Source organism: Acipenser ruthenus, chromosome 11 (genome assembly GCF_902713425.1).
Source record: "Acipenser ruthenus chromosome 11, fAciRut3.2 maternal haplotype, whole genome shotgun sequence".
NCBI lineage: Eukaryota > Metazoa > Chordata > Actinopteri > Acipenseriformes > Acipenseridae > Acipenser > Acipenser ruthenus.
In genome coordinates, this window is record NC_081199.1 from 34,071,136 (window position 1) to 34,097,091 (window position 25,956).

The 25,956-nt window shown below is 38.3% G+C and overlaps 1 protein-coding gene across 7 annotated transcripts in view; it reads right to left on the reverse strand.

Annotated features, from left to right (window-relative positions):
• Window positions 1-20,256, reverse strand: part of LOC117426645 (protein TANC1-like) — a 112,872-nt gene extending 92,616 nt beyond the window's left edge. For 3 of the 7 annotated variants that reach the window (XM_059033788.1, XM_034044478.3, XM_059033785.1), the window contains exons 1-2: window positions 19,982-20,256; window positions 770-859 (exon numbers count right to left, since the gene is read on the reverse strand). In XM_059033788.1, coding sequence (XP_058889771.1) covers window positions 770-830 — 61 coding nt within the window. In that variant the 5' untranslated portion in view covers window positions 831-859; window positions 19,982-20,256. Of the gene's footprint in view, window positions 1-769; window positions 860-1,250; window positions 1,379-19,981 lie in introns of those variants that run through there. The other 4 variants (XM_059033784.1, XM_034044479.3, XM_059033787.1 and 1 more) reach the window with 4 other exon arrangements.
• Window positions 20,257-25,956: the final 5,700 nt, after the last annotated feature.

Below are 25,956 nucleotides of genomic sequence, written 5' to 3' on the forward strand. Positions count from 1 at the left end.
AAAAGGAGCAAGGTACAGTAAACAAGCTTATCAAGAATACAAAACCCCGGCAGACTTTATTAATTAGGCTTCCTTTGTAAATCTGTGGACAATCCAAACCAACTGAAGGAGGTGGATTTGAGATGTTGAGACTCAGCCTTGGACTTTCCTCACAATTACAAAGAGGCTGTAAAACAATTAACAGAATCAGCTGCCAACAGAACACCTACAGTATATGCATTTTGGCAACACAGGAATTATAAATACAGTACAATGAGGGGCATTATAATTCCCAGTCCTCATGAGAACATCATTACAGCTGATGAGGGACAGTAGGGTTCAATTAGGGTCAGCTCTGATACTGCTTACTGTACCAATAACGCAGCTATGATATATTAATATTAATTACCTTAGTGACATTGCCATGGCTCAGTTCGCTACTGTGCTGTGCAGCTGTTTACATTCCAGCACTGATCTTTCAGTAAATTACAATGATTTATTTGTCTGCTGCGAATGATTTGCTTATGCTGTGAGTTCAGGAAACAACAAGAAGCAACTATGCACACTTACAGAGAGCAAACAGGTCTGGTCATTTGAATTCATAGCTGGATCTTTATGCAACCTTTTTTTATTTTTAATTGCAGGATACAAGTACATTTCCACTGCCCTAGTGCCTTCACACTGTACACTGACAATCGGGAACTGTGTGTTGTAATTCATTTGTTATTCTTGTCTGTGTACAGGTTTCATGAAAGTTGTATTTTTTTTTTTACAACAGTAAAGTACATACCCGGCTCTTTTATGCTAGTCTTTCCACCTTCTCGGTTCTTTTTCAAAACAGCCTTGAACATTTTGTGAGTCTTGCAAATTCTCTCTCCCCCTGTGTAGGCAAAGACAACATTTGTTCAAACAACATAAAATAAAGATGGAGACCTAACCAAGCACATTCATTTTCTTTCCGTTTTTTTTTTTTTTTTTTTTTTTCAGCCACGTTTGCAGTCATTCCAGGAGGCTTTTTTTGTGGTAACTGCAGCAGCTGAAGCACCTTGAAAAATGTTCTAATATTTAAAACAGAGTAAACAAGGTCTCCCTATCTTGTTATGGGAAAACAATCTGTAAGATTCTCAACATTCCACATGTAATTGAGGCTGAACTTGGGGCTTTCCAGTAGGTTTCAATAACATTCAAGCTGCTGAGTAGACTTTCACATACTGCTTAAAGGCTGACCCATGACAAAGGCTATCCTGCTGTATTTTTAAACTGCTACTTACTGTAACACAGTTAGAGGCCCTTGATATAGTATCCCTTTAGTAACTTCAAAAAAGTCATAAAGACGAATCTTCAACCCGTGACACAGCACCTGCCCTCCCTTCTCCTTTGTGGCTGGTGGCGCACCCTGCTGTGGAGAGGAGAGGAACCCCTCTAAGTAAGGAATGACTACCACGGTCACAAAGAGCCCACATCCCCACACAGTACAGCACAGCGCTGACCCCACAAGCACAGAGGAATGTGCAGGGCTGGTAAATTAGAAAAAATACAGGTGGTGGGAGACGTTCTCACAATCACAGTATACTACAGCAGCACGAGTCGACACCTGTTCAGCTACAGTAACTAAATAAAACAGAACTTAGGCCCACTTAGGCAGTGATAACCCTGACAGAAACCATTTAAGAAGGAAAAAAAAGGGAAAGCATATTCTAGCTGCTGTCTAAATTTTGAACAGATATACAGCATACCGTAGACACCTGTGACATTTCCCCCCCTTTATTACTGTGTCTGAACCGTGTGTGAACCTGCTTTACGTCACACTGAAAGAAACCTCCATGTTTCTGGTTCTTTATTTTGTTTTGAAAAACATTTTCCCAGGAAGCCAACTGATATGCAGCGTATAGGTTTACTGAAACGTCTTGAAACTCAGACAAGCTCTCTGTGTAGGAAGAGAACTTACACAAGACAAATCTTTATTTCTTTTTTACCTAATCACCTAACCCTTTCCTAAGATACTCAATACTATTTACGGCACGTGGTGAATTGCAGCTCAACTGCAGTATTTTACATTTGACTGGTATTGAACAAGTATTACAGTATGTGCCAAAAGAAAGTCAGCAAAGGGTGAACATGCACAGAAAAAGCATGTGATACAAGCCAATGAGGGATTTGTGAGAAGAAGGAACCACTGGATGAAAATTGGTCTCCTTGGTATTGACAATTGCACTGCTGAAGACGGCTTTAAAACCAGGCAGGAAGTCTACTTGCTAGCACTACTACTTATCAGGCAGTACAGTAACTCCTGCTGTTTTTATTTTATTTATTGGAGCTTTGTTCAGAAACCATCCATAAACACAATATACTGGGATATTTACCTTTGCTATGAAAAGCACACTGTGTCACAACAAAAGTATATAGTACAGTCTGCCAGTCACCGCAATAACTGACATTGTCTAACTTTCTGTATAATTATTATTATTTATTTCTTAGCAGACGCCCTTATCCAGGGCGACTTACAATTGTTACAAGATACCACATTATTTTTTACATACAATTACCCATGTATACAGTTGGGTTTTTACTGGAGCAATCTAGGTAAAGTACCTTGCTCAAGGGTACAGCAGCAGTGTCCTCCACCTGGGATTGAACCCACGACCCTCCGGTCAAGAGTCCAGAGCCCTAACCACTACTCCACACTGCTGCCCTATATAATAATAATAAAGTCTGTTAAATATACTGCAGAACTAAACCAGTTTAATACTAAACTCCAATTCAATATCGGTTGGAGCAGAGAGGGTTTTGAAGAAACAGTAAGCATGTCATGCATCTACACTGCAGGCATAAAACAAAACCAGACATTATGACTGTAGGGAAGCACAAGAATGTGATCTATAGACTGGGATATCTAGGCTAATTACTTGGGTTCTGGCATCATATCTGGTTTAGATGCAAATCAGCCTTCATCTCTGTCACTAAAGATCCAGAGACAAAGTAGAACAGTCATCTCTGAATTACAGTACAGACCAAGCAGGATAAATAAAGGTTATTCCTGGACCAAACTATTGTACTGTGCTCAGAAATTACACCACATGTTATTTTAACATGTGGCTAAATAGCTGTATTACTCAGCATACTGTATAATCATTCTGCGTGGTGTGCCTTGAGTATTCAGTACCAGACTAACCAGTGTGGCCCTAGAACTAGACAGCTGAGGAAAGGGTTTCCTACAATTGGATTTTCACCCTCCTAGTAGGGCGTACTTGTTGTAGAAAACATTAAAAAAGGAAGCAGCACAGTACTGTCAAAGGCACCACTTCAGTCAAAAAAATAAATACAACACAATTTTGTTTCAGCACTACTGAGCACAGCCCACATTTCCGATACTGGAAGTCCTGCGGTAACCCAGATACAGAAAAGGGTATTTCAACCGTTTATTTGTCAGACTCTTTTATAGCACGTTGCGTAACCTCTGCCTACGAAAGCAAATACTCTAGCATGGGAAACTGTTTCATTTCAACCTTTTTTTTTTCCCCAGAGACAGAAAGCGTTCAACAGCGCATTCCTACCCATGGTTTGTTAGGACACAGCTGTACTGCCCATTATTACAGTATTAAAGCAATTGTTGGCATGTGCGCATTTGAATCCCCCTTTTATACAGACAGGAAGAGGGCTTTGCCTCATTTTAATAAAGAGTGGATTAAAAGAGATGTCATTGCTTTGTTCCAATGTTTAAGGAAGGGCTTCATTTATACTGTATCACTTGACCAACAGGAGACAAAAACAATTTAGACAAATAGTTATAATAATAATAATAATAAATAATAATAATAATAATAATATTTAAGGAGTGTCCATCATAAATTAGACTAAACCATACTGTAGTGGAAGTGTTTGTTTTATTGTGCATACAGTACTGTACAGTGTGTATAACTCCTTTGAGAAAGGGACTTCATTGCAGAAAAAAAATCCTTGTTATAAACCACTCAAAAACTACATCCCCAGGGTCATAATGTAAGAGGGTGCCAATTATACTGGAATGGTTTGTAAACAAATTACAGTATAATGGATGCAAAAGCTCTATACCATTGACATGGCCAGCAGTTAAAACAATGTGGCAGTGAAAAGCTTACTGTACAACACTGGTAATAGAACTTTATTGAGAAAACCAAAGAATGTAGAGTACCAAATATTAACACAATTTCAAAGAGTTCCGTCTCTATGCTTGAGAAACTTAATCACATGATGCCATATTACGGAAGGAAAGGTCAATATTATTGTACCAAAGATACATGATCTGAACACTGTATGTCTTAGGTCACAGGTCAAAGGGAAACGTGGTCATAGCCAAATGACACTTACTCACAGGGATGCTTATTTGTACTGCATGCTGTCCAAAAACAGTACTTGACTATAAATAAAAATACCAACAGGAAATGCTTATAGTTTGTATTTTTTGTTATTCTAGCTGCCTAGTGGCCCATGAGATTTTACTAAAAAGAGTACTTGAGATAGCATTATTTCATCGGGAACATAAATATCAAAACAGTATCCAAGGCTGTAGGGAAACTAATAAAGCTGACCTCAATTTCTCATTGCTAGTCATATCAGATACACATATTGTACACAATACTACAGGGAGAGCTCATAGAGCATGGCAGAAAACTAACAATGGGTTGATTATCTAAATGCACAATAATCCCATTCTAATTAAACTAGTGTTGAAAGGAGGTACAGTATAATCAGTCAGAATTAAAACACCCTTCATAATGATGGTTCATCTCATTAATGCTCAGGAATGTTGCCATTGCCCCAGTCTTGAATTTGAACTGGCACCGACACAACTCCAGCACAGTCTTGCCTGCCCCTGCCTGCCCCTCTTCTCTCTCTCAAGGTTTATTTTTGCTCCTCCTCAGGTACATTTTATAATTTAAAGCATCCTTTCGGATTTCCAAGCCTGGAAGATTCAGAAACATTCAAGGCCTGGGAGTCTCCACCATTTTTACTGAAGTGCCTCTATTCTGCCAGTCCAGACATTAGCTAGGTATGCTTCTATATCAGGCCACCAACAAACAAAACATGAAAGCACAATTCAAGTAATAACCTGAGGCCAGAGCTACTGAAACACATAATCCTGCAAACTCTAGTCAGCCTAATCCTAACAAAATGTTTTCTAAATTATACGTGAAAAAAAAGAGGGACATTTAACTTGCAGGTTTTTGGTATAACAAAAAAAAACCCACCTTAAATATAACTGAACAATAATTTATAATAACCAGGCTTGAGAATGAGTGTCACAACTTATTTGCCTGTCTCATGAAATTAAAGAAAAATACTGCAGATTTTTTTCTCCTCTCAAACTAAACAATTAGGCACTCCCCTATTAATGTGGGCCAGTAAACAGAAGTTGCATTCCTAAGCGTTTCAACCAAATCACTGAAATTTCTTCAGGCAATTGACTCGAACTTAAAACCTCATCATTCATCCACACTTCACATGAGAGACTCTTGTCGTTGTATTACCATCTACCTACATAATTACCACCAAAGACAAATTGGAAGGAGGGGACTAGCAAACTGTGAAGCATGGTATTTCAAACTGTGTTGTCAAATTTCAAGTATTTATGCCAGCATACTGTCCTTTGAGATTTAAAAAATAAAATATGAAACAAGAATCTTTGTTGAGGAGTTTTTATCTTGCTCCAGTACCAAACTGTGGATGCTGCTAGTTGTATCTGCGATCCACTGTACAATCTGCAACCGGATTTAAACAAAGGTCATAAATCTCCTATAGCAATATCTGAAGATGAGTGACTATTTGTTAAAGGAATCAGTTAATTGTTGATTCGGGAGACATCCATGTCCAAAAGGGCTACAGTATATCCAGGTTGTAAAATAATACACAGCAATTAAAATTGGTACAGTAGCAGAAAACATTTTTATTTGAAGTACAGTAATCAATAAATGGAATTATGGTACTTATATGGTACTTATAGCAATTATTATAATCTGTATTGCCGGAAACTGTTTTTGTATTATGTTAATGATGCGATGGAGAATATTGTGGGAATGCATAGATATCATGTGATACTGTACCTAATGCAGATGTTCAATCCGTGCAAATGAATAGCAGGAAAATGTCCAATTAAATGATCCATTTCTAACTAAACTAACTTTTAGGTTTTGCTACTGGAAAAACCTTAGGCAGACCAAAAGGCATCTTCCCAAGTAATTTTAATGTTTTAGATGTGCTACATACAGTACTGCAAGACATCAAATACTGCCTTGTTATCTTTCCACAAGCACCCAACCCACAAATAAGTCTTTTTTTCAGGTTTGTCATTTTTTTCTAAAGGCCTTAAAAAAAAAAAAAAAAAAAAAAGGTCTGAGGCATTCCTTCGAATGTGAATTTGGAAGGACACGTTTGCATTGGATTAGAATATGATATGCTGTTACTTTAAGGGACATGTGTACCTTGGCAGAATAAAATGATCTTAATTACACTCCACCACATTTTTAATCTTACAAAACATCTGCTGCAGTAAAATAGCTATTCATCACAGAGTGATGCCTTTGACTTCACTTGACTCTTTAGGAGCATGCGCCACTTCTGCTGCAAGCTATTTTAATCTGGAAACTTGCTACAAATTAGAGGGAATCACAAGGAAGGAATAAAGAACACATGCACAGAGGTGAAAAGGCTGTAAATAGAAAACGTTGAGGGCGGGGATGATGGGAGGTAAAAATGCAGACAACGTCACTAATATTAATACTACTAATAATAATAATAATAATAATAATAATAATAATAACAACACACTGGGCAAGGCTATCTGGTAGTACAAAAATTCAAAGACATTGAAAGATGAAGTCACAGTAGGGCATTTGATTTGTATGCTTAACTATAAATGTTGAAAAGATTTTTATTTAAAATAAGCCCCCCCACCACCACGGTATGTTAATTCTAACAGGGACACGACAGATTCCCTGTTGCTCCAGGCAATCAAATCCAGTTTACTAAACCCTAAAAGATATGTGGCGTATTATCCATAGTTAGACCATCCAGTACATGAGCTGCAATTACATTTCATTTTGTTACTGGCAGAACACAGCAGATGGGTAGAAGAAAAATAAGATTTCAGTAGACAAGACATGCATATTACGGAAGGCCTGCAACAGACTGACTCCAAGAAGTCTGCTTTCATTTTGCAGGAGATGGTTTAGTGTCCACCACAAAATGGTAAACCACAGAATTTAATTTACAGACAAATTACACGAGGCCATAGAAAATGGACTGTAAGTAAATTTAAAATCGGTTTATTGAGGCTTGAAATGAGTCTAAATCGCAAAGGATTTTCAGTTCCGGTTCTCTGAGTGGATGTTAAAATCAGTTTTTGCCAAGGACTATAGTTCCAGACACAGTCTCTTAGAAGCACCCATCAAAACTACTAGTCTGGTGGTCAGGCAGATAAACAAAATGTATTTCTGTTATGTCTATAAATCATTACTAAAAGCACAGCAGTTTAAAAGCCAGATCTTTAGAAGTTTCTGGAAATGACTGCCATAATGGCTGGATTCCAAAAGCTCATGATAGGAAAGATTCATCAGTAAAATACACCCTGATCCATTTTATCTGCGAGTCCAGGAATCCAGGCGAAGTGCCAAGAAAGAAACGAGTAAAAGTTAATATCCCTAAAAGACTTACAAGCAGGGTACTTCATACAGTACACGTGTAAAAAAAGTAGAACAAAATAGTTAAAAAATATTTCCCTTTCTGTCCGTGCATTCAAGTCCTGCATTTAGGCTAATTTTTCAATTCCATCTGTTCCATTGTTTCCGTCTCTTTATACCTGTCACTACGTTTCTGGAAATAATTAGCTGTACTTACTGCAACTACATAATTTTCACAAAATTCCATTCCAGGTGGTCCAGAGCTTATGAGAGGCGGTTAGACACAACTACTTCTGCCAGTATTATTATTATTATTTGTTTATTTAGCAGACGCCTTTATCCAAGGCGACTTACAGAGACTAGGGTGTGTGAACTATGCATCAGCTGCAGAGTCACTTACAATTACGTCTCACCCGAAAGACGGAGCACAAGGAGGTTAAGTGACTTGCTCAGGGTCACACAATGAGTGAGTGGCTGAGGTGGGATTTGAACCGGGGACCTCCTGGTTACAAGCCTGTTTCTTTAACCACTGGACCACACAGCTTCCTTAGTTTATCGTTTTAATGTCTGTGATATTAGGAGATCTACCATGCTGTTCTTTTTATTGAAGAAGTACTGTAGTAAATAAAGATAGATAGAGAGATAGATAGATAGATAGAGACAGATATAGATACCTGAAACATTCATGCAAAGCAAAACTTTTTCAAAAAAGACATGCTGACCATAAGGCCCAATATATTAATGACTCTGCAGAGTTAAACAATAGTTAACAGCAATGATATATAAACCATACATACTTTGCTCGAGGACGCTCACAGAGACGAGGTTGGTCGCACATCAACAATCTCTTCTTTCAGACTTGACCGCTAATAATTACATGCATCAGATTCCTCAGGTGTTGCAGCTACACATAGTGTGTCTTCATCAATCGCTGATGAAGACACACTGTGTCGAAACACGTTGGGTTTGTTTCAATATATAATAACACTTTTTAAAACAAAATGTAAGAGGAATCCGATGCATATAATTATTAGCAGTCAAGTCTAAAAGAGATTTTTTGAGTGTGACCAACTTCGTCTCTACAAACGTCATCGAGCAAAGTACACATGGTTTACATGTCATTGCTGTTAACTATTTATTATCTCTGCAGAGACATGAATATATATATATATATATATATATATATATATATATATATATATATATATATATATATTTATTTCAGGGATGATATAAACTAGGAAATTGCTTTACAGTATAGCATAGTGAAAATGTACACATTTACAGTTGTCATTTTTGTGTGGAGAAGGCCTTATATTAAGTAGTACAGCAGATACTCTTTTTCAAAAGGTCAATTTTTGTAACTGCAGAAGGTTATGAACAGTACTGTGGATACACAGAAGTTTATAGTATGTTTAATTTCAAATTCATTGAGAGCAGCTTCCAAAGTCCAACTTGTAGATTTTTTTTATAACCTACAGACTTTAGAATGGCCAGTTAACAACGCAGTAGAGTTGGCCTAATTAAATTTATTTTTTGTAATTATAAACAGTGCTCCCTTGCTATAAGGCTCACGATTATAACGCGCTTCAGATATAATGCGCCTACAGCATGTCCCCCAATTCCCTTTACTAGTGATTTATGCAATATTTCTACAGTAAATAAAGTACCAGTGTTGTTCAAACTGTAAACAACTTCTCAGTCTAACTTCCGTTTCTGTCTCCTTTTGATATAGTATCTGAACTGAAGAAAAGCTGTGCTGGTACTTTATAACACATACATCTTATTCAGCATTTGTTTTATAACTAAATAAATAGATATTAGGCCTATTACGTGGTTATCTTTCCTAATGTATTTACTTTTTTGCTGCGAGAGGAGCTGCGGCTTTCTCAGAGAGACGAGAAGCTTCAGCTTCACTTCAGCCCCGCTACGGCAGCCGAACCTGGGGAGAGCCCATTCACTCTTCCCCTCTCCCGACCCGCTCTCCTTATCACACTTGGTTTGCTTGTCTGTCGCTTCAAACTGAACTCCAACCGCAGTTTAGCCAGGCTATTTATATAGTTTAAAAACTTCTAATTAGATCCACGAGTAGGACTGTTACCTTTTTTTTTTTTTTTTGTAAAAAATATAGCATTGATTACATGGTGCTTTATGCATGGTTAATTCACAGAATGTTATATTTTTTGCTTCGCTATACGTGCACTATAGAGGAAGTTATTATATTTTGTATTTTAGTCAGATGTGTGCTGTTACATGTCCTGCGGCGCCCCCACCCCTTCCCCCGTTTATAACACTCTTCGTTTAAAACGTTTATATTGTGTGTGTGTGTGCGTCCCGAGACCTGCGTTTAAGCGAGGGAGCACTGTGTGTGTGTGTGTGTGTGTATATATATATATTTTAGAGCAAATAAATTGGGGTTCACAGTAAACGTAAAGATAAAGGATGATAGAACATAAGGAGTATTGTTGTCTTAGCTTGCATTACTCACCCATTGCCAGAGGGTGTTTAACAGTTTGTGGGTTTTAAGACTTCTTTTTGACTCACCTTTTGTAGACTACTAGAATTATCTTACAGAAAAAGAAAACGCTGTATGATCTCCATTGGCACGTCACTGTGTCTCCTTTCTTGTGTCCTGTAAACACAGAGCTTCCAGTATTCGTCTTTTTTTCCCCCCTAATGACAATCAATGATCAGGGGTTCACCCTTTCATTTTGTAACTCTCTGATACTGCTAGTATTAAATCACACATCCAAAAGTCTGAACAGCTATAAACACTTTATGACATTTCTGCAGACACAGTATACATCAAACAACCACATTTCTGGAAACGGTCCCTAAATAGCTTTTTGTATCAAATGCCAAGTCTTTCGACCTTGAATTCCAGATTCATGGAAACTACATTTCTTTTCCATTCACTTCTCTTCAGGGATTGATAACTCATGACTACTTTAAAAGCAAATTGGCAGATCTTGAGCATATTTATTCACAAACAGGTATTGTAACAAAATTCATCATGTTTCTGCATTTGGCAAAAGCTGTGCCACAATAAGACCTTTACCTAGGAGCCTGGCTTTTGTTTGATGATTTAGTTATTCCAGTGGACCCACTATAGGCCCTTGACATCATATTAAACAAACTCCACTTTGATCGTAAACTATGAAGCATATGCGAGCAATTATCACTACCATACACTACTGTCTTTGGTATGCTTGCATTGTTGGGATCCAGGTGTTCCCACACAATACGTTTTTATTGTATTTAACTGTTTTGAAACAGAAGCATGAAAAATACGATACCCACAACACAAAGATTTCACTTTATCATACTGTACACTGAGTAGTATTAAGATGAACTATAAACAAAATATACAGTCAATTCTTTTGTTTCTGAGCTGTACTGTATCCTAGAAGCCTATTTCTGAAACTCATAAAATCAAGAAGTGCATCTCTCAATACTTGACTTACTACTGTATACTTCCAACAGATGACCACTTTCTTGTCAACGACATTGACTGTTTTGTGAGATTCCAGAATTATACAGACTATCAAAGACAGCTATTCAGATATTTAACTACTACAAAAGATGTACAAAGGGCTAAAAAATGCAGTAAAAACTGAGATACATGCCTCGTGGGACGCAGATGGAGTAAGACAGACAAATACACAGACAGGACAGTAATTACTGCAGACATGCAGTTGTTCAATGTTTCTGTAATTTTCTCAATGTGGTTTCTGAACCTCGCAGTGAAGTTCTCAAGCACCAACTAAACAAATTCGATAAAGCAAATTGGCAGATCTTGAGCATATTTCTGAAGATTAGATAAAGGGGCATTCAGAACAGAAAAGGCGTGTTTTTGTTTTGTTTTTGTTTTTTTATACAGAGAATTGTGTGAGTCTGGAACCAACTCCCCAGTAATGTTGAAGCCGACACCCTGGGATCCTTCAAGAAGCTGCTTCATGAGATTCTGGGATCAATAAGCTATTAACAACCAAACGAGCAAGATGGGCCGAATGGCCTCCTCTTGTTTGTAACCTTTCTTCTATTCTTAAATTTAACACAGTTCCCTTAATGTGTTGTATAGATTAATTCTGCCAGCATGTGAATAGGGAGCTTTGAGTAATCTTTACAAATATTTAAATATGGGTGTAATAAAATATAAAGTGACGGGGCATGTTTATTATTCAGATTATATTCCCCCCCCCCCTGCCCCTCCTGTGTCATTCTTTAAAAGATCAAAGTTAAAACAAATGGGAACTGGTTGCAGTAAAAACAACAGGACACTTTATAGCAACTTCCCCATCTGTACTTTTCATTTGTGGAACAGGTGAACACTGATTTGAGAAGAAAATAGTTAGTCACATAATTTCCATTTTATTTTTGTATCTTTCATGAGAAAACAGGTTCCCCTAACAGGGCCTCTAGTCCGCACTCCTGTCTGCTGAAAGCCAGGAAGATAGACAAACACAGTGAATAGAGAAGAGAGTATTAATGTATTCAGGTTTGTTAAGAACTGCTTGAGACACTACAACCAAAGGGGTGAGATATAAAAGCAGTCTACATTGTAGAGCCCATTTCAAATAACAACTTGATTCACTGTAAGCAAAGTGCAAACTGCACATTACTCTTTGGAATAAAAAGCTTGATGAAGCTGCTTTATGGTGAACCTTGTTGAGACCCCTTATTAAATAAACAGTTGTATTAAATATGTCTGTTGTACATAACTGGGAGTTTAATTTGTGTTTCATTAACAGTTAGTAAACAATAACAGGAGGAAATACTGAGAACAGTAGGGAACAGAGGAAAGAAAAATTAACAGCAACAGAAACTCACAAGAACCCTTAACATATTGTTACAGTACATGGATTTGATCAATTACAAATATCTGAGCAGTTTCACAGTCTATTTCCAGATTGAAACAAAGGAACTTTCTTACGTGTAGTTCTGGCTTTAAATCACCATGTATTTGCACCTGACAAGTCATACTGTAAAGCAGTATTGCACTTTGAGGACTGTGGTATGAATTACTCTCAAAGGTCTGTTTAAAGTGATCTCTGACTATAGAGGGAACTCTTTCAATTTCATGTCGACTGCAGGGTCAACAAGGCATGTCACAATACTGTTAAGCCTAAAAACAAATACTCTAGAAAAATTCCAGGGAGAATAGAATATGAATACACATTTTAAAGGTTATAACAACTGAAATGCACAAGGGAACGGAAGTACTGTAGAGTTTTCATGATTGCTGCCAGCCGTTACCAGTCAATTACAGCCCACTTATAAAGCTAACCCGCTTTAGGCCTACTTGTTAATTCTCTTCTCCCTTCAGGCAAAGCCCTTATGTCAGTTCCTTTTTATGCGATACATTAAAAAATTTTCAGTTGTCAAGGCAACAGACACAACCCTCTAGTACCACTTCTTGCGACTCTTAATAAAGTCTTAAAAACAATAATCCATTAAAACGGTATTTCAAGTTTTGTGAATGTGGCCCTACTGTATAGTACAGGAAGTGAGAAATCATCAAAACACAAATGGCTTTATAAACATGCTGTAGGTCTATAGCTCTACTATTCAGATGATAACATAATCACCAACATGGATAAACCTTTGATATAAATATTTGCTAGATGTTGATCTTTTTTCAAATGTAATAGTTGCATTGCACTTCCTGTGTGCATTTTTAGTTTTGGAGGTATACTGTATGCATATTGTTACAGTGTACGCATTCTTAATTGTATTATAAAATAGGGCAGTAATTGCTGGCAGCAACGAGGAGAACAACCTGCTGTGCTACACCATTTGCTGCTGTGTATGCTGTCCCACATTTACTGTAAACAGCAATGGAATTGCTGTTGTATTTGCACTCCCAGGCACTTACTGTGGTATGTTTGATTAGCCTATGTATGTGTTTCAAGAAACCTTTTATGTAGACAAACATTTTTTATATCGATCAATTAACAAAACTAACTTGTTAAATATCTAGATAACTTAATAATCTGCTTGTTTATTACGCGATGCAAAGAAAACAAAGCAAGTCATGCATTATAGTAAATCCCAAATCCCATTATCGTTCTCCTCCACTGTCAAGGTGGCAGCATTTCCTTCTAATGAAGTTGCTCATAATGAAAAAAGAACCATGTAGAACACAATGAAAGTTTAATTATGAGACTAGCTCTTTAACTCAGACAAATAAACAGAATTCAATTTCAAACCCCAATATGCTCGGAATAAATGCCAACATGCTAATGTGTGTTTACTTTGTTTTGCAAAGCGAATCAAATTTCTAAATGTATTACCCTGCATTGAAAAGTAATAAAGTAGAAGATGTAGCCTGTAATTAAAGTTTTGGCAAAGAGCCAAGGCTGTCACAGAACGCCCCTAAATAAATTCCCCCATGCTTCCCAGCCAAGTTTGAGATTTATCCATCAGTGCAATAGCCGAACACAGAACGAGCAAACTAGTCTCACAATATCCAAGGGAAGAAAAGAAACAAAAACATAGCCTATAGGCAAAGGTCTACAAATGTCAAAATATGTATTGTACTGTACGTTAAGTAAAAACAAACTCATTTCAAAATAATTCTAAAAACTTACTGAAGACAAGAGACAATAGACAATAGCATTGTCCAAAAGAAAAATCGATTCTTAGAGTAAAGAGCTCTAAGGCTCCTTGTATTATTTGATCATCAGCCTACTTCACAATTTTTTTTTTTTCTTCCCAAAATTAGCTGTTCCTGTTTGGTAAATATGCAGTGTCCAGCTAGCCTGAAGATACATCCACATGAACGTACCAATAGGACACAATAAAACCGCTTGTCAGTAGCCAGCAGGTACCTTAAAGTGACTTTTACGCCTACTTTATTTGACCGATTAAGCTACAGAAAAAGCATATCGTGGACAATCCGATAGTCATGCACATTTTTGTTTACTCACATTATACCACATGAACTTCCTCCTGTGATAACAATCTCTTCCAGTTGTGTAATTTCTGTAAGCAGTATACAGTATGTATTAAAACAGCCTGTTCTGTAAGTTAAACTTGGCAACACCTTTTCAGCCATTCTCTTCAGCTTCTGACAAAACTGCTGGAATCTGCTCGCTGGGTAAGATGTACTTGAATTGTGAAGTATAGGATGGTTTGCTTCTTACAGTAGCTTTTAAACTTGGAACATTAAGTTTCCTTATATTTCAGATTTACACTGGTGAATCCTTCACTCCGATTCACAAAGCAGAGGGAGTAAAGCCCAACTCACCCATAACAACGACTGAATAGAGTTCTGACTGCAAAATTTGCCAGCCATCACAAGGTATAAGAAATCTTGTTTTTTGCTTTCTTCATGGATATGTCAAATTGGCTGCTGCTACACCCCTCCCCCCTTGCATGAAAACAGACTACTGTACATATTATACAGCTAGAACACACTTTACTGTACAGCAGCGACCACCTTGATACAGTAGGTCTACAGATGAGGATTTAACACAAGCATACCTGGCTTTGGCTTTCAAGCTAACTTTTAAAGATTACGCCATCATATGTTCTAAACAAGATTAAAAACTAACTGCACAAGCTACAAAGTTAAAAATGGATAACACTATGACACAAAAATGTTTTAATATCTTCCCTCCATTTGTCACACTGCAGTTCTGCTGACCTTGGGGCTTCTCTCTAAACTACAGAACTTAAGTAGTGTGTGTGTGTGTGTGTGTGTGTGTGTGTGTGTGTGTGTAGAGCCCCTTTCACACTGGCGCTCCCACCTGGGTCACAATCCCACGTAGTGTGAAACAACGTACCTGAGCCGTACCCTGGTTGACCCGGATCGGCAGCGACCCACCTCAGGATGTGGGTCAGCACGCTTTGACCCGTGTGTGTACGGGCATGACAGTTCCCCTCTGCTCCCCACTAGAGCCAGGTGCGAGCTATTTAAGCAATCATTCACAACAAGCAGGCACTGGTCAAAATACCACGTGTGTGGTGCAATCAATAAAGCCCACAGCCTGAGACAGAGGACATCACACCCCAGATGTGCAACATTGTTAGCCTTGGCGTTAGCTCACATTAAAAACGGAATAGATAGTTGTTTATATTTTTTTATTATTATTATTTCAAACAGTTTGCCTTTTTTCTGAAACTTCATATAGGTGCTGCCATAACAGAGAAAATATTTTGTAAAAATCCATAACATTAAATAACAATACGTTTCACAAGATACGTTTGGCCAGTTAAGCACTAAAATACTGTATTATGACAACAGTCTTGACTGCTTACTGGTTATAAGAATTAAGCCTGAAGTACACAAACATACAAAGAAACAGACACTGCAGAATCGAGGGCACAGAGCTGTCTTTCAGAGAACTCAAGATATTGATGTAAATAGCACTTAAAACATCATCCCTTTGCAAACTGTGGGAAATCCTATTGCCCAGCAACCAAGGGCAACTTTTAAGGCCCTTACAGCAACCAGAATGAAAGCAGTCATTGCCCAGGGGACAACCAATAATGGGTTGGATGAAAGAATCCTTCAGTCTGAGGGGTTGCATTTTTGAGGGGTAGTGGAACTGCTCCTTCATGCACCTAGCCCAAATGAACTTGCTAGTTTTACGCTAACAGTAAACCATTTTGTTTTATTACTAAACAAACTGCCTTTGGTTCAGAATAGAACCAATACAATATACTACAGTAGTAATTTTGTAATATTTTTTGAGTTAACAACAGTAACAGTAGACAGTAGCTGAATTGAGTGTCAACTGATTGTTTTCTTTTAAGTTTTCCTAACTTTAAAATATATCTGAACAGAGAAAGACTGGTCTTTCGTGTTGTACAGTAACTGCACAATCATAAGGGGGCAGTTAAAACAGAACCAACGCTAATACTGGGTAGGGAACACCATTAAATCTCTAGGGACAAAACCTTTAGAATATGTACTACAACCATGGTGATTAATGTGTAGGAGAATCGTAATGAGGTGGCAAGAAAAGTATATAAACAACATCAAACATAAATGTTAAAAGGAGATCAACGCAGCAGTTGTCTACATGATCATTAAGGTTTAAATAGATTTTGCCTTTTAATGAGGGTCTGTGGCTAATCAGACTGCTGCTACCATTGTGGTAGCTCTTATTATCACACAAGCAGGGATGACAGGGCATCTAAACCGTTGAAGCAGCCAAGCGGCTATATAAGGCAACATAATGAGGTTTAGTGCGATGTGCAAACAACAATCTTTACACAGATTTACTGGGACAAGTTCAGAGCTTTTACTGCTTTTAAATATATAAAATATGTCTGGACGTCGTCGGTTCGAGTCCAGGCTATTCCTTTGCCGACCGAGGATGGGAGCTTCCAGGGGGCGGCGCTCAATTGGCCGCCCAGGGGGAGGGAGGGTTAGGTCGGCCAGGGTGTTTTGTGCTCACCGCACACCAGCGACCCCTGTGTCTGGCTGGGCGCCTGCAGGCTTGCCTGTAAGCTGCCCAGAGCTGCGTTGTCCTCTGACGCTATAGCTCCGAGGTGGCTGCATGGTGAGTCTGCAGTGTGAAAAAAAGCGGTCGGCTGACGGCACACGCTTCGGAGGACAGCGTGTGCTCGTCTCCGTTGCTCCCGAGTCAGCGCGGGGGTGGTAGCGGTGAGCTGAGCTAAACAAAAATAATTGGACACTACTAAATTGGGGAGAAGAAAACAACAACAAAAAAAAAAACACCTTTGGCGACTACTAAATTAATAAAAAATAAATTATATATAACCAAAACCATTTTAAAAGAGTTTTATGTTTTTTTAAAACCTTTAAAAACATTTTGCATACAAAAGAATTGAGTTGTACATCGTTCATCTGTTTCAATTAACATTACTGTTACATTCCTGTAGTGACCGATTGCATTGTTTGAAATGTGAACTGTGCTGACAGCACTAGAGGCTGAAGCAAACATGCACAGTGTCATCTTTCACACACCTCCCCAGCATTGCATGTTGCATGTACCTCAAAACCTGCCCTGCCAAGACCACCTTCCAAGGGAATGACAGTGTCAGTCCAGTCTTAATGCCCAACCACTCCTTGACCTCTCCAGACCGACAGCAAGCAGGAGTATCACCTGTGATGGTGGTGTAGTGATGCACACACCTGTCCTTGCAACAGAGATGAGACCATGAGAACTGGATTCTCAGCCAAAACCACTGCATCGGAGTGACTTTTGAAAACCCACCCACTTGGGGTTGAATCATGTTATTGTGACCAAGTGCTGGGAAGAAAGAAAAAAAAGAAAAAAAAACACAAACATTCTCCTAAACCGATTTACAGAGCCTTGAATTTTTATTCTGTTGCTCTTGCTCTGTGTAAAGGGACTTCTAGAATATTTGTGATTTGTTTATAAACTGCAAACTATTAAAAAAAAATAACCTAACTGAAAACAGACAAAATAAAAGCGATACACATCCACAGAGGTTACCACCCACTCTTCCAGCAGTCAGAAAGCATCAAAGCAGAGTCAGACCAAAAATATTTGACTTTTCAGATTCTTTGTTCCCCCCCCCCCCCCCCCCCCTAAAAGGGGCACTAAGATTTGTTGAGGAACATATGCACTGGATTCGGTAAAATGGAACACATCTAAACAAATGCTGACTAAATTGAGTGGAATTTCCACTGAAGGAAATGTAAAATTGCATGTCAGTCCTGTAGAATTCACACACACACATATATATATATATATATACACATATATATGTATGTATGTATACACATACATATATACACATATATATATTAGGCGACTTACAGAGTCACTTACAATTACGTCTCACCCGAAAGACGGAGCACAAGGAGGTTAAGTGACTTGCTCAGGGTCACACAATGAGTCAGTGGCTGAGGTGGGATTTGAACCCGGGACCTCCTGGTTACAAGCCCTTTTCTTTAACCGCCTACCTCATGCTATAAAATAGTTCAGTTCACACTAACACAATAAACTGACACATAAAACAAACTTTTTTTTTTATAGGGCGTTTCCTGTGTAACCTACAAGTTCCAGATTCTCTCGTCTAATCCAAAAAAGATCGCTCATCATCCAGAGCCACAGCGCCACTCAAAAACTAAATGACAGAACGTCACTTGAATTCTTAGCAATGTCAACATTCTTCTGTTTAGCTGATATATTACCTGCACTTTTTCTATACCAAAGTTAACTAAAAATGTTTCTATAAACTTGATTTAAAGCCTCTTCAGAGAACTACTATTTTCTGCTGACACTTCAGACATGAATTAGGCTACTGCCACAGGCGCTACACGGGTTTCTTCCGCCTCTCCTTCAGAGATTTACAAGAAATCCCGTTTTTAAGTAAGAGGTTGCGAACTCTGGGGAAAAATGTGCAATTATTGCTAGGCAATTTAAAAAAAGAATGTTTCCACCACGTCACCACCAGTGATGTCCACAAATCGATCAAGTCTTGACGTGTTTATTTCAAAACGACAGCAGAAATGTCCACTATCTAATCAACCGTTTATTTTAGCTTGGCATTTCGAGAATAATTTATTTAAAAAGTATAGAATTCTTGTTATACCCATTAACCTTTAACGTAGTTACATATCAATACCAATCAATCAATCGATACTTTATTTATATAGCGCCTTTCACACAAAAAGTATAAGCGCTGTACAGGACAAAACAGAAGAAAATAAAAACACAATACAAATACAATATAATACATATGATGCACGTAGAAACTGTAAAGCATTACGGGACTACAAACAGTGCATGTAGTGAAAAACTAGCCGGTACAAGCAGCACAGTGCAGTCAGTAGTCCAATTGCCCGCCGCTGTGCACGGGTTCCGGGTAACTTCACAAACCACTGAGATGAAATAACTAGCCATTGAAAACACTCGACTCAACGAGTGCAATCTAACAACTCCTTCAATCCCATCCGTCGCATAATCTATGAAGTAATGCACTAGCAATTGTCTCAATATGTGCATTAAAAACAATGTGCAAAAACAAGTTATTTTAAAGAAGTTACATGCAAAACTGAGCTAAGAGAACTCGATGTGTTTTTCATTCAGGGCATGCAATTAACCCGCTATATGATACACATTTTAAAACTGCATTTTTAAGCATGTTATATTGCTTAAAAACAGTCTGCCCAGTTTGCCTGCGTCCTGACGACATGTTTCAACACATTCCTGAACAGACCTTCAGCTAAGCTTCCGACAACTGTTTCACTTCAGACCGATTCCTTACTTTTCCATCTTTAAAAAACAAACAACGAGCAAGCATTGCAAACCCTTGTCTCTAATTTATTTATTTTTATATATAATCTCACATTAATTAAAAACAGCGTTTTGTTTTCGTAACAATGAATACGTTAACATTACCTGTTTAAACTCATGAATCGCCCAGTTGAAAAGTTTCTCTACGGTTTATCTCCCACATGAATCCACAGAAGGATCCCAGATTGTTCAGCTCCTCCCTCACAAACTAGCACCATGAGGTCATTGGAAATGGGTGCGCACAAATGTACACGCTTTACGTAGCAATAAAGTCCTGGGCTGGGTTGCACCAGATATGCGTAAATTAATTCCTAAATTAGAACGTAAAGTATCTACTAAGTCCTTAGTTGTTACTAGTTAGTTTATAAATGAGCGCTCTCTTATTTCAGCGGCACCACACGTACTTAAGACAACTTTGTTAGTTTATGACTAAGACCGCCTGATACTCGGTCGGTGACGTCATCGCTACTCGGTAGCCAAATAGAAGTGAGGATATTTCAGAGGGCTTGGTACAGTGAAGATCAAAACCCACTGAAGAAACATATACGACCTTTAAACTACCGAAAATAAACATATAACTTCATGGGAATTATAAGAATGTTTAGTTTTAGAGAGTAACTGATTCAAATTAAATCAGCAGCTTTTTGTGAATCGGTATGCTGAGAGGGCAAACTTTTTTGTTCATGTCTTTAACCTTCACATTTCCCTATGTTATTTATAAAAATCAAGATGAATTATATATATCTTATGTATGACATATATCTGTGTGTGTGTGTTACGATTAGAAAAATATTCCCGCGGCTCCTCCTTGTGTTGTCTCCCTTATATATATATATATATATATATATATATATATATATATATATATATATATATATATATATATATATTGTAACTGCGGGTCCCGAGGCGGGCTGGTGAGATGCGCAGGGCCGGTGCACCTGGAAGAGCGCACCCCGCGGGTCAGGCGCGTGGTCAGCATACTGAGTGAACGGGAGAACTCAGCCTGTACTTTTCCATCCAGCGAGGTTACCCGCAGTCAGGCTGGGGCCCCGCCCCCTTTCATCTAGAGTGTTTTCCGATCCCCAGACTGAGGCACCTGGGCTGGGGGATTTCCATACAGCTGTCATTCTGGAACCTTCCAGCAGGGTGAAGTGTCCGTTCTGGATTGGCAGGGGTCGGACTGAGAAAAGGAGAACAGAGCGTAAGAGCGAAAGAGCGAAGGTGCGAAAGAGAAGAGTGGGTGGAGCGGCGGTAGCATCTGTCCTGGGAAGCCATTGCCCGGCTCTCTCCGGTTGTGAAGGGAGTCTGGGCACAGTGGTCCCGCTTGGCCGTGAGGGAGGGAGTTCTGCAGCGTTGCTGGGAAGCCCCTACAGAACATAAAGGCTGCTGGCAGGTGGTGGTGCCCAGGGACCTTAGTCACCAAAACCTTGCGGCGACTCCGGCAGGGCTTTTACTGGGGCCTATGCTGCTGTGATGTGGCGGACTACTGCCGCCACCGCGACAACTGTACAGCCAGGAAGGGAACAGCAGATCAGTCGTGAGCCCCCCTCCAGCAGTTCCTGGTCGGTGGGCCCATGGAGTGGATAGGGGTCGACATCCTGGGCACCTTCCCCCACTCTGAAAGGGGGGGCAGCTTTGTCCAGGTTGCCATGGACTACTTTTCAAAGTGGCCCGAGGAGTATGCCCTGCCCAACCAGGAAGCAGACACAGTGGCGGACGTAATGCTAGAGGGCTTTGTCTGCCGGTTCGGGGTCCCCCTGGAGCTCCACTCTGACCAGGGCTGGAATTTCGAGTCCCGAGTCATGGCAGAGATGTGCAGCCGGCTGAGAATCCGCAAGACCCGGACCACCCCGCTCCACCTCCAAAGCGATGGGTTGGTGGAGCGATTTAACTGGACCTTGGCAAACCAGTTGGCCATCACGACCGCCACGTGTGTGTGTGTGTGTGTATATATATATATATATATATATATATATATATATATATATATATATATATATATATATATTGATTACATTTTTATTCCCGCGGCTCCTCCTAGTGTTGTCTCCCTGTCACTTCTGGCAGACAAGCTAACAAGACAGCCGTGACAGACAAAAGACAGCTAATTCAAGAATATTTTGTCCTGGGAAGTATAAAATATTGAAATTTAAAATTAAGTTTTAGGAAAGTTTATGAATTATTGATCAATATAACTTTAATAATGTTAATTAATGTTCTATGTCTCAGCGACATTTTCTTGAAATAAATCATATACATCTATAAAATTATTCCTATGATTTTTTTTTTTTTTTAATCCTATTAAACCTATAAGGAACTTTAAAAACTAATAATATTTCAAAGGATGTCCTATAATTATCAAGAGGATGTATGCAGTCTCATCCCATCCTTAGTTGTTTTCACTAAACATTTATTTTAAAATAAGTTGTTTTCACTAAACGTTTATTTTAAAATAAGTTGTTTTCACTAAACGTTTATTTTAAAATAAGTTGTTTTCACTAAACGTTTATTTTAAAATAAGGTGTTTTCACTAAACGTTTATTTTAAAATAAGCTGTTTTCACAAAGTGTTTTTTGTTTGCATCTGCTTGTACTTCTCAGCTGACACAAACAAGTGCTTCAGTTTAAGGGGCTTTGGCCATTGTCACACAGAACCAGAATCCTCTGGCTTCCATCCCACCCTTAGGTTGGCATTGCAATGATATGGCTTCAGACTGTCTGTAAATAAACACATTGGGGTGAAGTGTAGGCTTTGTATGAAAACATAGTTTTTAGTGTGTGGCTCAGATGGTGTTGCTACTAAACTGAGAGAAGCAATGTATAACATCACAGGTTCAACAGAAGCCCCCAAATCAAATACCAGTAGTTACCGGTGTTGGTGTGGGTGTGGGTGGCTACACCTACCCCTGTATAATGTAAATTAGCTTTGTCATTCTCCACTTGAAAACAATCTTATTCTAAAATGGTTTCATTCATTCCAGGCTCAGGTACATGCACTCCATTCTAGAATTGTGCAGTAGACTTGAACAGTTGTAGAATGGTCAACCATTTTAGGAATTCATATTTGGTTCAGCTGGCCCATTCTGGAATCTGTGGTTCTCAATTTGAGCACAACACACATAAAGCTGCAGATTAGCAAGTGGTTACTTAAAGTGGTTATTGTTAATGAACTAGTTTCATAAATGTTGTGTGCACAATTAGCTATAAGAGTCTCACACATGCAGTTGTAAAAAATATATATATTACATAGCAGACATGTCTTTTTATTATAAACACAGTTGATATGCTGTTACTGTTTCACTTCCCAGGTAAGTTCATGTCAGCAGTGTCTTCAGGGTCAAAGCATGCCAGTCACTAGGGGAAACTGCTGGTTGGTTTATGAGAGGGAATATGGTGTTGAAGGGATGGGGACAATTTCACTCTCCAGGTGAAGTGCCTGAACTTCAATGAAAACTGATAGCAAACGTGTTTTTCTTTCAAAACTGCACTTGGGAAACCTATATAATGAATGAAAGGTAATAATTATGCAGTCACTGTATTGTGTTAGCTACAACTACTGTAAACATGGGTATTGACTTGGTAAATTAATTACAGAAGTAAATGTACAGCACTGGGATAGCTTACATCATACTGTATATGTAACCAGAGCGGGGTGACTAACCTGTAGTTCAGCTTTTTAAACAAAAGTAGTAATATAAGCTAAGCTGATTCCTGCAGACAGAGGCAAATGACAAGAAGTAAGAATTCCACAGGGTAACTTCATACTGTTTTTCCTGTACTGTGTATTTGTATCCCATGTAAACATGTGTTTTAAAGCCACCTACACAACCGCTGATTGCCTGAGATACAGTAGTAGATCTGGTCTTTGGACCCTGTTACCTCTACACTGACATCTAGAGGCAGACCATCCCATTTTAATCACCCTAGTAATTGTTCTATGGAAACAGTTAGTCTCACTTCCTTTCCCATTCCAATGTATTTTCTCCAGAGCCCTTTGTCTCTTCAGTTGCCAGACAGTACAATAACAGCCAATAGGAGCCTACAGCCCCAGCAATTGTCAAAATTACTCTGGAATGGTGAGAGTTGGAACATGAAGGCAAAAAGAAAAAAGATTAATGTTCCCTAAAGATGACAAAAGTCATCAAACACATTTATGTGGCAGAAAATAGAAAAGAGCACCAACTGTACTTGGTCTAGAGGATGGACGTATCTGATGAAGTTAGACCTGGTATAGATTCATTCTTTCTTAGCTGTTTTTTGTGCCTGTGATATGTTCTGATCAGACATCAGTTGAAAATAAACTGTTGCGGCCTTCTCCACATCCCTGTTCCTCTGCTTAGGTTTGTTTCCTATGAAATTCAGATGACTCGTAGCTAGTTGCAGTTCAACATCTTCGTTCTTTATTTGAACATAACACCGGCTTTAAACATTCTTTTGTGTTTACTTGTCTAGAACTTAATTTCATAGCGTACATCTTAGAGCATAACCATTACACACTTCTTTTCTAACCGTAACACACAACCAACTCACACTGAGAGCATTGCATGCACTGACCAGCAAAACAAGAAGAGAGCTGACATGAACAGATTGCTCACATACCTATGTATATTTCATATTCCTAAAAATGTTGTAGAATAAAACACATTTTTTTGTGAATTCCGGGGCATGCAAAAGCAATGCTATGATTATTTTGACTTCAAGTGGAAGATGCCAGTAATATATATATATATATATATATATATATATATATATATATATATATATACAGTACATGGTGATATATGAGCCAGCCAACAATAACTTATTGTTGATTTTGCTTACATTAATAGGACAATAGGGGGCTTGTTTAGGAGCTGAAAATAATGCTAGTAAACGTCCATATATCTTCAGAACATGTCCCTACATTATTCAGATTAAAGCAGAGCATTCGATCTCTAATTCATATGCAGGTGACTTGCAAACCAGCAACCTAAATCCACTACCACAAGAGCTTGCAAGAGTTGGAATGATCCTCTTTTTTTGTCTTGTCCTTTACACTACAGATAGCTTGAGTATTTGAGAGCTGAATAAGATTTTGCACAATTAAATACCATATAGTAAAGGGTTTAAGTACGCCAGGATTTGTCTATGATGTATTCAAAGCTTTTTAACTTTCTTTGGTATTAACATTAAATGTCTTAACCGTTAATAAAGAAAACAAAAGATCTGTAGAGGCTGCATAATCTTAAGCAAAATAGAGACCTGATCCTTTGGAAAAACATTGTGTGATATGCTCCAGCTTGTGCAGTCAACAGTCTCACCACATGCATTCTCATTGGATCGCATGTATCCATGATTCCTCATATTAGTCTTCACCACCACTATTGTCATTCGTTGTACCACACATGATGAAGTTCTTAGTGAAATATTATTCATTACAGTACATGGCTGTCTTCTAAAAGATTATAGACCGTTTATCATATTCTCTGCAAAACATACTTGGCCTGTTTCCAAGAGAGGTTCTTTGAGGCTTCCATTAAACCCTGATGAGTAAGGACTTGTTAAGAACACAGACAGATCATTTGTTAATTAGCATTTTTTGACAGCCTGCTTTAGCTAATTTATGTAGATAAAATACCTTTGATCCAATGCTAAGTATTGTTTCAGCCTGATATAATGTTTTAGGATTTTAAAAGCAGACTGGGCTATCATTTAACCATTTTCTTTTCCCCACACTGAAAGAATACATAAATAAAACCAAAGGCACATGATTGTACAATACAATTTGAAAGAAATTCATTCTGCCATTTTGGAGCAACCTCTGGTATCTTTTCCAGACAGCCATATGGGTTCAGATTTCTATTGTGATCAAGGTTATCATAGTTTACCATGATTTGTTACTATGCTTTTCCATGGCTCTTTGGGATTTACAATTCCTATGCTTTATTACTCTTTTCTGTACTTTTACTATGGGAAACTTTTATAAGGGTAAAGTTTATCAATATTATAAAAACTAAGTTTTCCAATATTATAACAGCAAAATAACTTTCAAGGAGGAAGTAAAATGTCTAAGAGATACAAATGGCAAAATCATAGATG